Source organism: Fukomys damarensis, unplaced genomic scaffold, assembly GCF_012274545.1.
Source record: "Fukomys damarensis isolate Sample0158 unplaced genomic scaffold, DMR_v1.0_HiC HiC_scaffold_39, whole genome shotgun sequence".
Taxonomy (NCBI): Eukaryota; Metazoa; Chordata; class Mammalia; order Rodentia; family Bathyergidae; genus Fukomys; species Fukomys damarensis.
Genome location: NW_022900951.1, coordinates 54726786 through 54745867, shown reverse-complemented (window position 1 = coordinate 54745867; position 19082 = coordinate 54726786). Strand labels below are relative to the sequence as shown.

Here is a 19082-nt window from a genome sequence, read left to right as displayed (position 1 = left end):
CTTTACCAGAAAGCTTTTTTTTGTTTTTTTTTAGTTTCTGGGGATCAGATCTGGTCCTTCTTTGTTCTGAGCCACATCCCCAGCTATTTTTTTTTTTTTATTTTTAGGCAGAGTCTTGCTAAGTTTTCCAGGCTGGGTTTGAACTTGTAATCCTCCTGCCTCAAGACCCTCAGAGTGTGGAGATTATAGGTGTGCACCACTATGCCTGGCCCAGAGGATTCTTAATTAGGGCCTGGCTCTGAGGTGTACTGAGAGGCAGTATGGGGCAGGAAGAAGAGCTCTAGGCTCTGGTGGCAGATGTGGGTTCCAGGGCTGCCCCCTCCCTTCCTAGCTCATGTAGGGCAGGTGGGGCAAATGGCTTGGTGCCCCTCCTCAGCTGTCTGCTCTAGAAGTGAAATTGTACTCATTTGGACTCTAAAGGCCTCAAGAGAAGGCCATCAAAACAAGTCTGTAAAGAAGATAGGGCAGATATCATTTTGCAGATGAGGAACTGAAGTTCAGCCGTGTCCTCGATCACACCCGGCTCATCCCTGTCCCATGGTGGGGTGCACCACCTAGGGCCACACTCACAAGAGGTCTGAAAAGTGGATTTGAGCAAAGCCTAAGGCAAAGCGGGAGGTGCACTCTGGACTAGATTAGTGCCTCCCTTTAATTCTCAAAGTCAATAGCTGTATTGGGCCCATATCAAGAGCCCATAACGGCTTGCTTTTGCTCTGTCCTTAGTTATTTTACCCGGAGGTAGTCAGTCATTTTCAATTTTTGAAGTTCTTTTTGTCTGGTATTTGCTTCCATAGTTCTAATTTTTACTATTTGGAAGTTCTAAATATTACTATTTTTGGATATAGCAATTTTACTTCCTCTTCCTTGTACTCCCAAATTTGTTACAGGACAAATTTTAGTTAAATGCCTGACTATGAGTAGAAAATATTATTGACAACTGAGCTATTTAGTGTACCAGGATTAAATTTTTTTGCGTGTGACCTTTTCTTCCTGTTGTTAGAAATTGAATCATTTTAAATTTATTTTATCTTTTGGATAGCTATTAGTTATCACTAATTTATCACAGACTCTTCACAGACAAATTAATCTCTCTAAGTGTACAAACACACCAAGAATCTGTAAGTCCCCTTCCTCTTCTTATCTCCATGAGGACATCATAGCTGGAACCTAGCATCTTCCTGATACAGTCTGGCTGCAAGCAAAGCTGTCACTTCCAAGGTTCTTGAGAAAACTTGGTATAGAATTTTTTTTATACTCAGAGATGTGCAAGTGTTGGGCTGGTACTTGCACATCTCCAAGAGTGTTTCCTTAAATTCTTTTATCCTAGGGGCCTTGCTCACTTCTTCCCAGCCTTGGTCTTGCTCAGCTTCCTCCTTCGTCGGATCCCTTTTTTCCTGTACCCTGTGCCTTCCTTTTTCTTGCCTAGCATGCGAGTGAGGATGGTACTGCTTATTGGTAGCCCAAGAAAAGTTCTGATTGCAAAAGCTGAAGTATGGTTTCTACTGAATGCATATCACTTTTGCACTGTCATAAAATTGAAATACCACAGGTCAAACTGTCATAAATTGGGGACCATTTGTATTTGAATCTAGAATCTCTTTGGTTCAGTTATCTCAGAGAATAAATATCCCGTTGAGCAGAAGTTTAAAGGAGGAGAGGGAACCTGGGTTTCTAATTCCTTGGCTGAGATTCGACTAATCCCCCGACTTTTGAGCCTGTGCCGTGTCTCTGCGTTTTGTGACACCTGCTCTCTCCACATTCCAAGCCTTTTGATTTTCCAGTGCAAGGAGGCTTGCTTCTTGTGGGCAGGTATCTTGACAGGCAACCAGATTTCAGCTTTCTTTGTTCTAAGCTAGTTACCTCTTCTTCTCTTCACTATAGAGCATGTAAATATTTTGCTATCTCACATCCACTGTTGGCACCATATTCTCTTTCTCCTTATGGATCTGTATTTTAAGAAACATTTTTAGGAATTGTTTTCATGGGGCTCTAGCAAGAAGCCAAGATGAAAACTTGTGATCAATCTGGTATGTTCAATTAGAAGTGTTTTTTTTTGTCTTCTCTAAACTTTATTTTGATCCAATTTCCCACACAATTTTATTCACGGCTGCTTTAAAGATTGAGTTCGGTAGTAATTCCTAGTAAACTTGATTCCTTGCAGCTAATCTCTAGTAACTATTTCCTAATATTGTAATCTATAGAATTCTTATTTCACCGGAGCTTAATGTGACCCAGTACCTCACCCTAGTTCAGTTTAGATTGTCCTTTGTCTCTTGTGTGCCTTCTTTGCACTCCCAACCGTGCTGCAGGCGGGTCTCACCTTCTCTTGTATCTCATTCACCGATCTTCACAGGAAGATGCGGAGAGAACATGAGTTGGAAGAAAGCTGTCTGAAGATTCCGAGCTTGGCAAGTTGCTAGGGCAGGTCCTGAGGGTAGAAGGCTTACTGTGAGTAGCACAGCTGGGGAAGAAAACACCTTGCCTTCTAGATCCAAGTCAGGGTGCCAAGGCCAGAGAGGAGAGGCAGGCTGGGATACGGGCATGTGGGCCATGTGCCATGGTGAGGAAGAGAGAGCAGTTAGCAGTCTTGGGTGAACATGTATGACCATGGGATGGCAGAACTCGGGCGCCTCAGTGTGCCAGGCTGTTCATAATCTATTCACTCTGGCCTGGGCTCCCTCTAGTAACTGTGGCGATCCTTGGCAACCTCTACGTACTGGTGTTCACATCATACTGGCCTGTCACTGTGCTCATTTTCATCTGGCTGGCCTTTGACTGGAAGACCCCTGAGCAAGGTAAGGGCCCCACTGGGGTGGGTTGCCACATGCCACTTGCTTTTCCCTCTTCTGGCCTTTTGATTCTGAGAGGCTCTGGCCAATTCCCCAGGCAGCCTCTCAGTCTGTCCCTCCCTGGGCCAGAGAAGCTGAGGGAAATGGTCCTTTGAATGTGTTGGAAAAGGCTACCCAAGCTGAACTGCAGTGGGCTAAAGGAGGGGCAACTAATGAAGTAGAAGCTTAATCTGCTATAAATTGGCCTGCACATGCTTACGCTGGTCGCTACTTACATGGCCAGGAAAGAGCAAGAGGTGAGAGCACCCTGTGCCAGGCCCAGAAGGCCTGGCAGAGGGAAGTGGGATTGAACACAGCTTGGATGCATTGTGCTGCTTACAGGTGGCCGCCGATTAAACTGGGTAAGGCGGTGGAGACTGTGGAGATACTACTGCAATTACTTCCCTATCAAGGTGAGCAGCTTGGCCCTGTTTCTGGTGCCAGCAGTTGGGTCATAGAGGCCTATGAGAGCGGCTCCCCTCTGAGAGTTGTACATTACCCAACATGCATGGGGGGGACCTGGCCTAACGAGGAGACCATTGCCCTGGCTGTAGCACCCCCTGACTCCACTTTCCTCTACAGCTTTTGAAGACGCATGATATTTCCCCCAGCCACAACTACATCCTTGTTTGCCACCCTCACGGGCTCATGTCTCATGCAGTCTTCGGCAATTTTGCCACTGAAGCCACAGGCTTCTCCAAGATCTTTCCTGGCATCATCCCCTATACGCTCACACTAGGAGCCTTTTTCTGGGTGCCTTTCTTGAGAGAATATGTATTGTCTACAGGTGAGTGGGCTCAAAGTTGGGAAAACAGGTGAGTGCAAGGCCAGCTCTGCAATCTTCTCTGGCTGCCCTTGGCTCACCTCCCTGAGAGGGGACTCCTTGCTCTCCCCCACCATTGAGGAGGGAATGATTGAGGGTGGAATGTTAGGAAGATTGGGAAGTGGCCAGTAACCTCTTGGCTTTTTCTACCCACCAGGGGTCTGCTCTGTGAGCCAATCCTCCATGGACTTTCTACTTACCCAGAAGGGCAAAGGAAACATGCTCATTGTGGTGGTTGGTGGCCTGGCTGAGTGCAGATACAGCCTGCCAGGGTCTTCCACCCTGGTCTTGAAAAAACGATTCGGCTTTGTACGTGTGGCCCTTCGACATGGGTAAGGACAGCTCTGGTCAAAAGGAAGGGTGGTGGAGGATCCAAAAGCCCAGTGGTGAATGAGGGAGGAGTTTTGAAGAAATGGTATCCAGAAGGAGGAGGAAGTATATGATTATTATGAATTAGATCCATCATAAAATGTATATAATTGTTATTTATCAATTTAAAATAATTAAAAGAAAAAATATGGGGAGGAAAGCCAGCACTGGGTTGAAGTAGAAGGGCCAGGTCCTAGAGGCATATTTGCTCAAGGGGAAAGAGTTGAAGGTCAACCCTCAGTGTCCTCCCTCTCTGATCTGGGCCAGTTCCTCTACACAAGGGGAACAACTGGCTACAACTCCAGTTCAGAGACATGATGCAAGTGTGGTAAAAGGGAAGTCATGTGAAATAGCCCTCGAGTCTTATCATGCAGTGATTCATGCCTAGGGGTTCCCAGGAGTGCCTGGGCTTGCCTTTTTTAGGTTGCTACTGCTTTGTTCCTACAGGTAGCCTGGGCTAGGCCACAGACCCCTCCACAACCAGGACCTAGGCACAGTTGGGCTGGGGTCTGCGGAGCCTGGGGATTAACCCAGAGACCACTGGTGGTCAGCATGTCTGGCAGTCAGCAGGTTCCTTGTCTTTCTGGGCACTCAATGACGTACTTTTGCTCTGCAGGGTGGCACTAATCCCTGCCTATTCCTTTGGTGAGACAGAACTCTACAATCAGTACATTTTCAGTCCTGGGGGATTGGTCAACTGCTTCCAGATGTGGTTCCAGAGTCTAGTACACGTCTACCCTTGTGCTTTCTATGGGCGTGGCTTCACCAGGAACTCCTGGGGCTTTCTGCCCTATGCTCGGTCTCTAACCACCGTTGGTGAGTGGGCCCTTCTGCTAGCAGTCTTGGTCCAGGATCCAGGATCCTGTTCAGAGGCTGTGCTCAGAGGCAGAGAGGCTGGCTAAGATGAGTGACAGGTTGGGGGTGAGGGTGGGGAGAAGGTGGGCTTGAGGCCTGGAGCCCATTCTGAGCAGTGAGCTACTCTGATGCTTTTCCTTTTTCTTTCTCTGTCTTTTCTGGCAGTCGGGGAGCCTCTATCACTGCCCAAGATTGAGAACCCAAGTGAGGCAGATGTGGCTAAGTACCACGAGCTCTATATTGATGCCCTACGTAAACTGTTCAACGAGCATAAGACCAAGTTTGGAATCTCAGAGACCCAGGAGCTGGAGATAATTTGACATACATCCCCATCAGGCTCACAGCCTTGCTGGAAGGTGAAGAAATGGTGGGAACAGAGTACAAGTTCTATTTGGGCTTCCACTCCTAATGACCGGACTTCATCACAGGGTGGTGGTGGGGTGTCCATCTGCTTGTTTTTGTACTCATTTTCTGCACTTCTTTCTCTTAGTGCTTCATCTTTCCCCTGGGGATATGGGGAGATGGCCATACAAGGTCCTAGGGGAGAAGTGCCCTGAAGGCTTCCTCATGGGGGCACCAGAATTGAGGAAACCAGTGGACAGAATAAAGTGCCACCTTCTGATATTGTATCCCAACTGGTCTGTTTTGGGGGGATTCTGTGAGGTCCCCACACATATCTTCCTTTCTCTAACTCTCAAACAGCTCCATCTCCTGGCAAAGAGACTCTTGCAGGATCAGATGCCTTGAGAGCTAGTGGGCTCTGAGTTCAGGCTCTACCACCTTTAAGTCATGAGAATTTTGGTGCATTCACTTCTGAGGCTATTTCCTCATCTGTAAAAGGTGACTAGTAATCTCTCTCCTGCTTATCTCGAAGGCTGTTGAGAAGATCAAATGATATTGGATGTGACTACATTTTGTAAATTAGGGAGTTACACAAAATTACTCTCTCCTAACCATGTTACTCATTTCCTGTCCCTGAGCAAACAGTGCCTGAAGATACATGGCATTTCAGTCTTTAAAAGAATTTTACAGTGTAAGATCTTGTGTTTAAAGTTTAAGTAATCATAGCCCCTCGCCAGCCCTTAGTCCACTCTCAGGGTTCTACCTCATAAGGCTAGGGGCTGCAGCAGGCACAGGCCTTATTAGCTGGACTTTTCTCCAGCAAGGCCAGCACTCGCCTGGCCCCATCTCTGTCCTCTGAGTCAAATGAAGTACCTGGCATCTAGTAGCCATAAAGAACTCTCCTTTTGACTGCTGAGTCGGACTCTTAGCCCAATGGTCGATGTAATGACAAGTTACACAATTTGGCCCATGGGACTCTTGTTCCATCCCTCTTGGGTGGATGCCACCTGCTCCAATGGTTTACCTGTCAGTTTGGTTTAGAAAATACTGTGCACTTACCATGGCATGACATGCTGCCTCTCTCTGCCTTGGGTGCCTGCCTCTTGGGAGCTGTACACAGTGCTCTCTCTCTCTCTTTCTATTGATTCTTGAGCTAGAGATTACATTTTCCCTGAGCTCCCATAAGGTGTTTCTGTTTTCTGGTGCTGGAGATGTAACCCAGGACCTTGTGCATGCTAAAGACAAGGACTATACCCTAAGGTGCTTTTAGACTGTCTCCAGCATTCTTGTGACTGGTTTCCTTTTAAAATACCTCTCTCTAAGGCAGGAGGAGGACCAGCCTGGGTTTCAAAACCCAGTCCACTCATACCTGGCCATTGCAAATTTGTCCCGAGCTATTGTGTGCACATTGCCTAATTGTCACATGCTCTGCCTATACAATAGGGACAGAGACTGCTGGGGTTGTGGGAAGTGTCCATTGGGGCTGTCTCTGAGCTGCTTTACATGACCCTCTTTCTTTTTATAGGCTCTGCAAGGGCTTCTCCGTGCAGAGAAGAGCATGGGTCCAAGTGGTGGAGGCAGCTCAGTAGAATGGAAAGTGTACTGTCCTGGGAAGCAGACCAGGCTGCCATTAGTTAGACAGCCTGGGGTGAGCTACTTGAAATCTCTGAGCATTTATCCCTTCATTTGCAAAATGAGACGATACTTTAGTGAGGAGCCAAATTCTGGATTCCTCCAAGCTGTTTTGGCCCCAGGCCTGAAATATCTGTTATAGATGACATAGTCTCAAGTTGAGGGTAAGTCCATGTGCTGTGTCCCTGGTCCAGGACAATGCTCTTTCCGGTAGGACATCTGTCCTCCCCGACATATGGCTCCAGGAGAAGAGTGAAGGTGATAGGGATAGGGGCTTGAGGGCTGGGGCATAGAAATGATGTAGGGTGCTCAGACTGGAAATTCAGACCACCCCCTCTGCAGAGGATGGAACACAGGGCCTTTGCACTGAGCTATGTCCCACCCCATCCTCCTCTTGAGGTAAGTTTTCATGAAGTCACTAAGTTGACCAGACTAGGCTCAAACTTGTGATTCTCCTGTCTCAACTTGCCAGGGTGCTGGGGTCACAGGCATGCACCACAGTCCCTGGCAGACTATTTTCCCTTCTCATGCTCCCTCTGAAATGGGTGCCTCGATCCTTCCCCCTAGCTTATGTGTGGTATCATTTACAAAGGAGGACCTAAAATGCAGGAAATGTTACAGTCAATTTCAAGAATGGGGGCACTTTATTTGCAAAGAATAAACCATTAATTTACACAAACTTACATCCCAGTTTATATACATTATATATAGTTTATATACACAGTATCTCACACTAGATGCTGACCCCCAAAAGCAGCATTGGGCCTGCTCCAGGCCATTCTCACAGCCAAGTTCAGCCCACCCCATCCTAGCTGGAAGCTCTTTGCATAGATATAACACACCCCAGGAGAGAGCCCTGAAATGGACTAAAAAGAAATATCAGTTCTTTCTCATGCTGTCATGGCCTGGGGTCAGGAGGAGACCTGAGGGAGCACTAAGGTAGCCTAAGGACTTCCTGGCAGTGGGCTAGCCTGGAGCCTTCCAGTCCGGAGGCAGAGCTAGGTGAGTGTCTTGGGAGGAAGCAGAGGTCTAAGGAAGGCTGCAGCTGCTCTCCCTGCCTGGCCAGGCTCCTGAAGGGGGCCACACACTTCCAGCCTTGAGTCTGTGCAGGGAAGAAAGAAGGGGCTATGTAGGATAAGGACTACTCTACTCCTCCTTCGGCTGCTGAGTCTGAGGGCTGAGTTGCTCACTACCTTGAGCAGGTCACCATCCCTCTTGGAGCCTCAGTTTCTGCCTAAGTAACAGAGTTCAACGTAGGTTGGGTTATATCACCTCTAAGGTCCATGTTCACTCAAAATTTCTCTGAATCTATTTGCATCCACTGGAAAGAACACAAAATACATGGACCAAAGCCTCTGTTCACCTCCAAGGTTCCTAGCCCTTTCCTTTAAGCAAAAGAAATTTGGCTCAGGATAGACGAAGGGGAAACAAAGCAAACACTACAGTTTCCAGGGAGCCAGTAGCCCAGCAGCCTCCGACAGCTGCCTTTTGTGCCAGCTTGGCTGTTGAAGCCCAAGCAGCTGGCAGAGGCCCCTGCTAGGCAATCCTCCCTTAAACCTCTGTCATCTGCTTACCCACAGATGATGTTGTCCCATTCTCCATGCTAGCCTTGGCCCTCTGGGAAACTCACATCAGCATAATTGCAAACTATAAATCTATGTCCACAGTCTTCCATCAGTAAACCACTTTACCGCTTCACCCATGCCTTGGCCTTAACAGGGCTCCCTAGCTACCTGTCGCTTCCTTCTCTATCCCTTTCCCTGTAAGATTCCTTTTGAGGGTTCAGAATGAATGAGGGGTCTAGCAGGAACCCTACTTCCCCTACAACTCCACCAATCTGGGTGATTAGGGTTACAATTAGGAAGCCTCTTCTTCCTCTGGCCTAACTCCCATTGGGCTTTAGAAACAGTCCTTTCTTATGTCTTCCCCCCATCCCGAGAGATCCTAGTAGTATCAAAGTTTCTGGGGGGATGGAAAACAAGATAAGGAGTCATACTTAGTACTGGCAGGAAGCGAGCTGACTCCTGGAAGCTGCCTGGAGGGAAACGAAAGGATCTTGCCCACATGTGACGGCTGCTTGTTTTACCAAATGGGTGAAAGAAATGAGGGCCACCAGTTCTGTGGTCTCAGAGGCCTGCTACTTGGACACAGTGGAAGGGTCTCCTTGTGAACATGAGAGATCTAAAGCTGTTCGAAGGAAAACTCTGATTTTTTTTTTTTTTTTTTTTTCACAGAGCATCTGGCAGCCTTGCGAACAGGTATTACCGTCAAGTAATAAAAATGGGCATCTTTGGGTTTCTCCCTAAGACCCTCAGAATGCTAGTTGTGTATTAGCACCTTGACTAGTTCTCTCTTGACCCCAAATGCCACACAGTGCTACAGTGTAAGGGAACAGCTTTGGTGTCAGACCTGGGCAGAAGCCCATGTTTGCGACTTAACAAACACACAGAGCACATTCAAGGCACTGCGCCCCTGAGCCTCACCCAAGTAATGGCATCAGATATCTCTGTCCCGCCCTTTTCAAAGGAAATAACAGAAAGTACTTTCCCAGCTTTAAGAAGCAGTTTTGTCATTTCCTGCTACAACTGCAGACTGTCTTAAGGCACTTTATAGGCACTGTACCTAAAATCAACCTCACCTTGGACTGCAAGGCTGTCATTAACGATCAGTGGAAGCCTGGCCCATGACTTGTGCCCTGACCCTTGAAAGGCCAGTGTGGTTGCTTAGAAAGAGAAGGTTCAGAAAGAAGTGCCTATTGTTCTTGGCACATTTCAGCTACCTGTACAAGGGTGACAATCCCAGTTGTGGGCCAGACCTCGCATCAGAAGATAGGTGGTGCCCAGGTAAAGCACCTGAATGGTCCTAGTGTATGACTAGGTGGGAAGCTTTCGGTCGGGGGAAGGTTTTTGGCACTGAACTAGAGGGCAGAGCCCTGCCTACACCTAGACTCTGGCTGCTCCTAAGCCTGGCTGACGATGCTCTGCCATGGCTTTCTGAAGAAACTTGGTCAGGAGTCCACCAGGCTTCATGATCACTAGGTCTGCAGCAAACTTCGACCAATCTCCTGACTGATTTCCACTTCTTGCCCTTTTAGCCAAGGCACAAAAGCTCTGCTTTGCTGGTGTCCAACCACAGTCTAGTGACAGTGAACCTCTTAGAGCTTTCAGTGACACTAAGAGCCCACTGCAGCCCACATGCCATACATTTGCTACCACTGGTCTAGAATGTAGGAATTTAGGAGGTTATTATGGCAGCTGCCTCTAATTAGACCTTGAAGAGATTTTTGAAGATTATCTAGTCCAACCCCAGGCACAGTTTGATTGGAATCAGCTGAACAATATTTTAATAAATGGAAAATTCTATCGGTGTTCAGGTAAGCTAAAGAATATTTCAGACTCATTTGAGCACAGGTCCCAGGTTAAGCACCTGTCTCAGACAGAGGTAGGCTCCGTGTAGAAAGATGACAGGAGTTGTAGTCAGGCGGTGGTTGGGAAAGGGCCCTAGGGAGTTTTGTGAGCATAGAGCATAGCATAGCTGTAAACAAAGTGAGAGACATAAGGCCCCAAGTGCAGATTCAGATTCTTATGCAGGCAGGGTTGTGACCATTCCTGCAATGGTTCTGAAAGTGAGCAAAGCTCCTGACTCTGGAGCCCAGACAGCTGTCATGGTGTGGCTTGCAGGCTGAGCGGGAAGAGCGCTCTAATTCTCCTGCAGGTTACAATGCAGAGGAGCAAGAATGCTTTCACCGTCAAGAATACCTGCCAGGCAGCTTTCGCCCCTGGTCTCCGCCACAATCATCTGTCTACTACCCACGCCCCATCCTCTCAGGCTGCAACCTAATGCCACCCCATCCCTAGCCCTAGCCAAGAGAGAAGTTGCAGCACCCTTGGGGTCAGATGGTCACTCCCAGGGTCCAGAGTGCACTTTCACTTTCTCTGGCCTGATGCTCTGGATCCTTGCGTTAGTGCAACAAATGATAAAACGGACAACAGGGACCTTGGGGTTGAAGAGTCATGCCTTAAGCCAGTCAACGTGGAGCCAGAGAAGGTTGTGCTTCCTGTAAACCCTGGGGCCCCATCAATTCTCCTGATGACTCAAGGTCATTCTGCAAAGTCAAGTAGGCCTTGCCATCATGGAATCGCTTGGGAATAAATAGCACTGGGGCATTTCTCTCTGGCTGCAATGCCAATGTACCTCACTCCACAGCAGCACTTAAAGGTTCTGGGAGTCCTGGCTCCCAAACCTGGGGCAGGGGCATGGGTAAGGGCAAAATGGGGGGTATCTAGGATGCAGGGGCTTCACCCAGCCTGATGGCCCCAAAGAATGTGGTGTGCTTGCTCATATTGATGGAGATGTCAGCATGCACCATCTTCACGGCGATCTTCTGCCGGGCCTTGAGGAGGCAGACGCCCGCAGTATAACAAGTGTTGTAGTTGGTCTTGCCTGTCTCAATGCTGCGGGTGCACTGTAGGAAGGGCTTCTCATCTACCACCACCTCATAGCTGGCGAAGTCAGTGAAGTTGATGTAGTAGACCTGGGTGAGAGGCAACAAGAAGGGATTGGGGAAGAGAGGAAAGAGAGGTTGGGGGCCCTCCCCTGTGGTGATCAGACAGAACCTTCTCTGATGAGCTGCCAATATACCATGGCGGGCAGAGCCACATGAAGGCATGCAAGAGGGCCAACAGTCAGAGCAGAGTTAACAGGCTCATATGCTGTCCTACCCGTACTCCATGGAGCTCAGATGGTTATGCAAAGCCTTTCTCACAACAGCTACCTGTCACAAACTCCGGGAGGACAAAAACTTTGTCTTGTTTGCCCTGTCATCATACCCCATCACTCTAGCTTTGGCACAAAGCAGTGTTCAGCACACCTCAGATGCTCAGTGTTCCAGACACAAACTAACTTTCAACTTCAATCCGCAAAGACAATTTGTGACTCACCTTAGAAGTCACAGATCCCAGTAAGCACTCGCCACTTCTGCCCTCTTTAACAGAAGCTCCCTCAGCTTGCAGCACCCCTTCCTACAGCTGAACCCTTCTCCCTGTGTCACAGCACCTCTGACTCCTCCTCATTTGATGCCTGAAGAAACAGATCCAGGGTGATGGACAACTACCTAACACAAATGATATAGAATGAAATTGGAGGAGCAAAATTCAGTCCCCTGATTTTACTCTGAGGCCAGTAGGAAGCAAGAACCTATGGTCCACAGATTGGTGTCATGAGGATTTTCCCAGCCTGTGTGAACCACTTCTGAGGTCCTCTTATGTCCAGAAAATTAGTTTTTCCATCTTTTGTTACCCTTAGACATCACACAGCACCCCAGGCTTCGATTCTTTACCACCAAATGGAGCCTAGTCTGTAGAACATTGGTATTATAGCCACATGTCCCATAGGAGTTGAGCTCTTTATCTGATGCGGTACATCACTTATGAGAAGTGACTTCCTCCCTGACCCATTTGGGTAGATGCAGTGTATTTGGGTCCATGTAATCTAGTGGGTCAGGATCAAGCTATGCTAGAATGCTCAGTGTGCCCAGCAAATGACTGTTAGCCCACCTTCTCTGGCCACTGTCCTGTAAAACCCATCTGTTGGTCCTGTCCAACCACCTGCTTTCTGCCTGCCCCAGAGTAGCTCCAACCTTTACCTTTTCCCCAACCTTTACTGAGGAAAACCATGAGGGATAAAAGTGGGTGAACATTGGCAGACCTGGGGAGTGGGCCCAGGGCAGGAAAAGGACAAAGGCAAAGGGAACAAGTTCTGGGAGAATAACAGCAGGAAGGGGGCAACAATAGCAGAAACAGAAAGACAGAGAAACAAGGGGGAAAAAGAGGAAGGGAAGGCAGTCAGAAATCTTTTTGAGGTGGAGAGAAAGCTCGAAGGAGTACAATTCCTTTTAATGCTCAAGCTAGCAGTGTTGTGGGGAATCATTCCCAGCCGCCCAGGAACTGGTTTTCAAAAACTTTGCTGAGACCAAGTTCAAGTTTGGCAGTAGAGACAAACAGTTCAGAAGGGGAAACAAGAGCCTGGGACTCTGCACCAGGGAATCAGCAGGGTATGGAAAGGGCCTCTTTTCACAATTTTTCAATATTTGTTTAGGGAAAAAAAGAAAAAGAAAGAAACACCCTCCCCTCAATTCCCTCCCAATCGGTGCCCCCAAACCCCTGCCAAATCAGGAAGTTTGTCATTGCGTGGTTTTGGCTGGCTCCACAGTGCCCCCCTGTGGCCTGCACCAGGTCTGCGTTTTGGATATAAGAAGCGTTAGGCCTGAGACAGTACTCACTTCTACCTGACTATAGATGAAGTAGGTGCCGTCCACCAGTACCTCCAGCTCCCCACTGCGGGGATGTAGCTTAAACACCTTGGGGTTCATGGTGATGCGAGACCAGTCATTGAGCACTCCACCTGAAAGATCTCAGTATGAGAGAAAGGCAGTCACTCAGTATGTGTCAGAATACTCTGGGCAATAGAAAGAATGCCAAGCAGTACACAACCCCCATCCCTGCCCCGGGTGACTAAGAAGACCCAGAAGGCCAAGCTTCAAGAAGAGCATCTGGAAGTACAGTAGCTGTGCTCTTTGTAAAGTGCATGCTGGGCCTGCCTCAGGGATCCTGGGGTCTGTTTTTCTGTCTTTATCCCTTCTATCCTGACTCCTCCATCTGGAAGGGTCTTTTTACTCAACATTTTCTAGCTGGAATTTGGTAGGAAGATACCAAGAAGAGTGGGCTCACGCCCTATTTTCTTCGTTGTTATGGGGCTTGCACAGGCAAAATTCAGACTCTGAGTGGCAGGCTAGTTCTTGTTATTCAATTTTGCTTCCCCAGCCATAGTGCCTGAATCTCTCTCCTGTCTCACAGCTTCTTGACTTTTCTTCTTTTCCTTGAGAGATTCCTTTTTATGGTTCCACTACACTTACTCCTTTCTAGAAAGCCTCACAGGCCCCCCCAGAAAACCACTCAGCCTGATGAACAGTGTATCTGGAGGATGTTTAGGGATAGGGGTGGTTCAAACTGCACAGTAACAGGCCCACAGGTGAGAGGGATCTTTATAGACCAGGGAATAGATTGCCAGGTTGTGGTACAACCAGCCAGGAGGATAGGCAAGGATATCTAGGAGCTGAGGCACCCTTAGCAAAGTATCTCTATTTTAGCCTTACCCCAAACACAGGAAGCCTGTGCATAATGGTAGAGGAAAATTGCCCTTTCAATTCTTCAGGAAGAGGGAGCTGCTTCCTACCACATGTGAAGAAAGCCCAACCCTCTGGAGCCTTTTCTCTCTCTGCCACCTATTCTTTACCTAAGAGCTTATGTTCTTAACATTCATCTATGCCCAGTCTCAGGAGGCCTGGCTCTCTGAGGTGTGAGAAAAGAGGCCTACTTCTCACTCCTTCAGGACTTCTACTGGGACTAAAGGTCAGCTTGGACCACCACAGAGATTAGAACAGTCTTGCTCTGTGGTAGTGGAACAAAATCAGTAGCTGCTGGCACAGAATAAATACTGAGCCCACCACTGTAGACATCCAAACAAATCTATATCCTGTCCCAGTCCTCCCTGGACAGTGATCATGGCTCACCTAGAGCCCTGGAGCCCATTGCACCTGGCCCCCAGCAGGACTGCTAGGCCTTTGGTGCCATTCTTCTCTTATTAATACTTCTGAGGCTATTAAGTCAGGCAGCCAGGGGGTAGTCAAGAGGGCAGCTAAGTCCAATCATTAAAAAGCTCAACACAGCCAGTTCAGAACTGACGGGCTCTTAATGCACAAGCTGGCCTTATGTAACAGGGTTCTTAACCCTCATCTACTGTTTCCGCAATCACAAACCCTCGCATCCACTCTAAGCTCCCTAAGCATCTGGCACCTTGGCTAGCTTGCTGCTTCCCAAGGCTCCCGAGGTTCATGTATCTTAGATTCTGGGCCCCATGTGGACCGGACATTATTTCAAAATGCTGTTCTTTAATAAATGTTCATGTGTCTTTGTGGAAAAAAAATGAACCTAATCATTCTGTGGAGTGTACATAAATTGAAGTTGTGTAGCACAGTATAAGAGTTAGGCAGGTATAATTTTGAATATCAGCTCCTCAACTTATCTCTGCAATCCTAGGCCAGTTAACTAACCTCTCTGGGCTTCAATTTCCATCTCTGTAAAAAGGAGCTGATACCTACCTCATAGGGTGATTGTGAGGGTCAAATGAAACAGGAGACAAAGGGAACACATCGGAAACTCTAAAGTACCACACAATAAAAGGCAGCATGATTTATTATGGTATTATCCAGTCTCATGGGGACTCTACTTCCTCATCTTTTAAATGTAGGGATTATATTCAATCGGTGTCTCCCCACCTCAAGACACATGTCCTCCCTTTGGATAGACACTATTTATACATCCTGGAGATTATGGTATGCTCCCCTTCCCTGAGAGAAATCCTCCCTCTACCCATTTTCTGTGTAGAGCCATCAGACAAGAATTCAATTTTACATAGATTTGCCTTTTCCAATTTATACTATGAAAATGCTCATCAAGCTACATATATCTCCATATAACTCTGCTCTAGACTCCATCCCTCAAGAATACTTAGGTAGATGATTCAAGTTCCTTTCAGCTCCTTCACCAGGGGATTCTAAATGCAATTTGGGTGCAGCTGGGCTTGATGCAGTTACACAGGCCAGCCAGCAGAGGGCAAAAATGGAGCAGAGAATGGCCTCCTATGCCAAGGGTACCTCAGAGGCCTGAAAGGAACTCAACTGGGTGATTTTTTGAGGCTGAGGATGAGGGAAGGGAGAAGCTCCTTTTAGAGGAAGCCCACTTTGATTCTTACCATTCTTGACTTGAATTGCTGACCCCTGGCCCTGCAGATGCACCACGGCCGGCTGGGAGAATAAGGATAGAGTAGTCACTGTCACGGCTGCTTGCTTGGCCACAGGTTTCTGAGTTTCTATCCCAGGTTTCTAGTTTCCTTTTGTATCCCAATCCCAATCCTTTTTCTCTGTCATGGGATGTTAGTGACTGTATTTTTACTAAAGGGTAATAGGATTTTGTGGCTCTGCTAGTTCCTTGCTACGAGACCTCAGCCAAATGTACTGCCTCTAAGCCTCATTTCCCTAACTGTAAAATAGGGATTATAAGAATCGCTGTCTGGCCTGTCTCAGAGGGACATTTGAAGATCAAATGAGGTGATGGATATAAAACTGCCCCACAAAGCCATGAAGCACTGTACAGCTGTGTAGATTTACCACTGTGGCCAAACAGCTGTAGTGCGGCGGCTATGATGAGACAAGGCAAGGCCAGGCAGCAGAACCTGCCAATAGAGACAGATTAGGAAGCTCAAAAACTAGGGAGGGGCCTTTCAGCCCTTTAACAGAGAAGCCCAGGCTGGGCTTGGCCTGGAGCTGCTTGGCTGTTTTTCAAGGACATATTCTTAGACTTCTCAGCTCTTATCCCAGTCATCTGAGTACCAACAGGGTGGCTGGGGAGTTGACAGCCCAGGTGAACAGGCCTGATGGGCAGTTCATTTCCGCTTGCTACTGAGCAAGGATGTGATGACCCTCACTCTCTTTGTGGAAGGAAGAAAAATGGTTCTGGCAAGATTAGGTTCCCTTAGCTAATGGCAGGCCTTGGGGCAAAGTTGTCCCATCCATAGACATAGGAAGAGGCTGTGAATGAAAACCTCAGAACCTCTAGGGCATCCTCACAAAATAAAGCCTTAGAAAATTTCACTGGGAACTGACTTAAAGGTATCTTTAAGTCTGTAGCCTTCCCTCCTCCCCAAGAAGCGCGCCATCACCAGCCAACCTGGTTTTCTCGAGTTCCAGCCTTATCAGCAGCACCTGCAAAATAAGATAGTACAATCAGAGGGCATTTTCTTTCTACCGCCCTTTATCCAGACCTTAGCATCCAGTGGCCCTGAGCCTTGCTCCCTGCAGCCACTCTTATCTAAGCTTCTTCCTCAGGGCTTAGAGCTGAAGGGAGAATCCAAGTACAAGGCCAGATTCTTGAATGGGAAAGGACACCTTTTCTTTCTCCTTGCTATCCCTGACTTCATCTTGGGGGAGCAGCCCAAGGGAGGGAAGGTGGTCTTTTGCCAATACAAACCCAAAGCAAGCCTCACTGAGCAACAGTGGAGGGCAATAAGAAGTGTGCAGGAGACAATGGCACTTGCTTCTTCTAGTCTGTTCCCATTCTGTTGTCTTCAGAGACTCATTTTTTTTCAGTAAGTTTATTGGTACATTTAAGGTATACAATATAGTGACATTCATCATTGGGAATTTGTACCTTTACATATCTTGGTTCTTAGTTTCCGTATTCCCCTGCCCACTGTTCAACCCCTCCCTATTTACAGAGAGTCATTTGTAAAGATCTTATTTCTTTAATTGTCTCTCTTCTCCTCTAGGAAATACTGTATGAGAACAGGGACCACTTAGCCATATATCTTTTTCTACACAGGAAGTGCTCAATTAATATTTGTGGAATGATTGGATTAAGGGGGAGGCCTAATTCTTGTCTCTTGTGGCCATGGTAACACTCTTAGACCTATTTAAATTACAAGTTAGAGAATGTGAGTCCTGCTGCTGAATTTTGGATCTAGAAAAATCAGCTTTAAAGAGTCCATTTCTTTAAAACTCCAAGATACAGGATGGAAGCAGGAGAAAGAAATAATTGACATAAGGCTAGGCATTCTGACTCCTATCAAAATAAGGCAAGTTTAGATCTACAGCCATACATTTTTGCTGCCCTGTGGGGCCCTGAAGAAAGTTGCAGAAAAATGAATGGTATTTAAATAGGCAATGTGACAGGGCAGTGATCTAGTTCCAGAAGCACTTGGTTCTGGGACAGGACAGCCTTGGTCCTTGGGTTTGCTGCATCCACAGCTTGAGTGATTTATAAATTTCCAACTACTTGATCATCAGGGACTGTTTGTGTACATCTATGAGAAAGACACTTCATAGTTCCTGGAAACTATCTTAAGGCTTATCATTGTGTTCAGTCCCCAACATTCCTCCCCATAGTCCATTGCCATGTAAACATCAGTATGTGGAGCTAGATGCTGGCACTCTGAGCAGACCAAATCCATCGTCCATAGGAATGCCAATGAACCACCAGGGCTTCTGTCTCTGGCTCATATGAGTTTACTACTGGTCCATAATAGGGAGGCCTAGAGTAAGGGAGAAATTATGATGGAAGTGGTGACACGGGGCAAGAAATGGTGGTACAAACAAATTAGGGCAGGTCAGGGCCTATTGGTTTGTTCAATTCCTAGCTCTATACTGGGCAAGGAGACCTGCATTTGTTATTGCACAGCAACCCCAGCACTACTGTTTGACACTGCTCCCAGGGTCAGCTATTCTTGTTCTCCAAAAATATTAAGTTCTTAGGTGGGTGAAGAGACAGGGGAACTCACCAGAAGGTCCCTGGAGACCAGGGGGTCCTTGAGGACCAGGGGGACCAGGAGGACCGGGTGGTCCCATAACGGTGGTTCCTGGAATTCCAGGAATCCCTGGAATCCCTGGGGGTCCCTGAGGTCCTGGAGGTCCTGGAGGACCTGGGGGACCATTGGGCCCAGGTGGCCCTGTCTTCTTTCCTGAAAAACAGGAGTCAGTGTTACATCTATAGTCATTTATTGCCAAGAGTATACTGTCATGGATATATTATTGGGAGTTCTAGAAACTTCCAATGACACAAAGTCAGCCCTCTGAGAATTCCTGCTAAAGAGCTGGATATTTTTATCACATATAGTTCCCTCACAGCCAGATTTGAAGATATAGAAATAAATGGCCCTCAAGGATCTCACCTTAGTGGGGAAACAGTCACAGTCACAGGACAGTAGAAGTACTATGCTAGTATAGGGATCAAATGCTAAATAGGTCAGGGAAGACTTCAAAAAGGAGGTTATATTTCAGCTGAGTCCAATGGATGAAAAATACCAAGTAGTCAGATGTATAGGTCACTTTATGGCTCTTTTTAGAATTAAGCTATTGGTGATGAGTTGGACTTTCATGTCAATTCGCCAGTTTTGTGGATTTGATGTGGATAACAAGAGGAAGCTGGACAGCCTGGCCCCATTAGCTTGAGGAAGATTCCTATAGGAGTCAGGACATGCATGCAGGAGGTGGGGTGCAGATGGGGCCAGCGCTAGTTGGAAATGAGTGATGGGAAGGAGTTTTGGAAATGAGGGATGGAAAGAGAGAAAGAGAGGGAAGGAGGGAGAAATGGGGAGAGAGAGAGAGAGAGGGAGGGAGGGAG

General features: G+C 47.4%; 2 protein-coding genes across 2 annotated transcripts in view; one reads left to right on the top strand and one right to left on the bottom strand.

Annotated features, from left to right (window-relative positions):
• The window catches only part of Awat2 (acyl-CoA wax alcohol acyltransferase 2), a 10250-nt gene extending 5055 nt beyond the window's left edge, over positions 1-5195 (top strand). Inside the window, exons 2-7 of the mRNA XM_010632173.1 lie at positions 2685-2795; positions 3171-3241; positions 3411-3615; positions 3809-3983; positions 4637-4836; positions 5041-5195. Coding sequence (XP_010630475.1) covers positions 2685-2795; positions 3171-3241; positions 3411-3615; positions 3809-3983; positions 4637-4836; positions 5041-5195 — 917 coding nt within the window. The remainder of the gene's footprint in view (positions 1-2684; positions 2796-3170; positions 3242-3410; positions 3616-3808; positions 3984-4636; positions 4837-5040) is intronic.
• A 2295-nt stretch (positions 5196-7490) lies between these two features.
• Eda (ectodysplasin A) overlaps positions 7491-19082 on the bottom strand; it is a 17336-nt gene continuing 5744 nt past the window's right edge. Inside the window, exons 3-7 of the mRNA XM_010632220.1 lie at positions 18241-18420; positions 16635-16669; positions 15661-15712; positions 13130-13260; positions 7491-11383 (exon numbers count right to left, since the gene is read on the bottom strand). Of these exons, the coding sequence (XP_010630522.1) occupies positions 11132-11383; positions 13130-13260; positions 15661-15712; positions 16635-16669; positions 18241-18420 (650 nt within the window). The 3' untranslated portion in view covers positions 7491-11131. The remainder of the gene's footprint in view (positions 11384-13129; positions 13261-15660; positions 15713-16634; positions 16670-18240; positions 18421-19082) is intronic.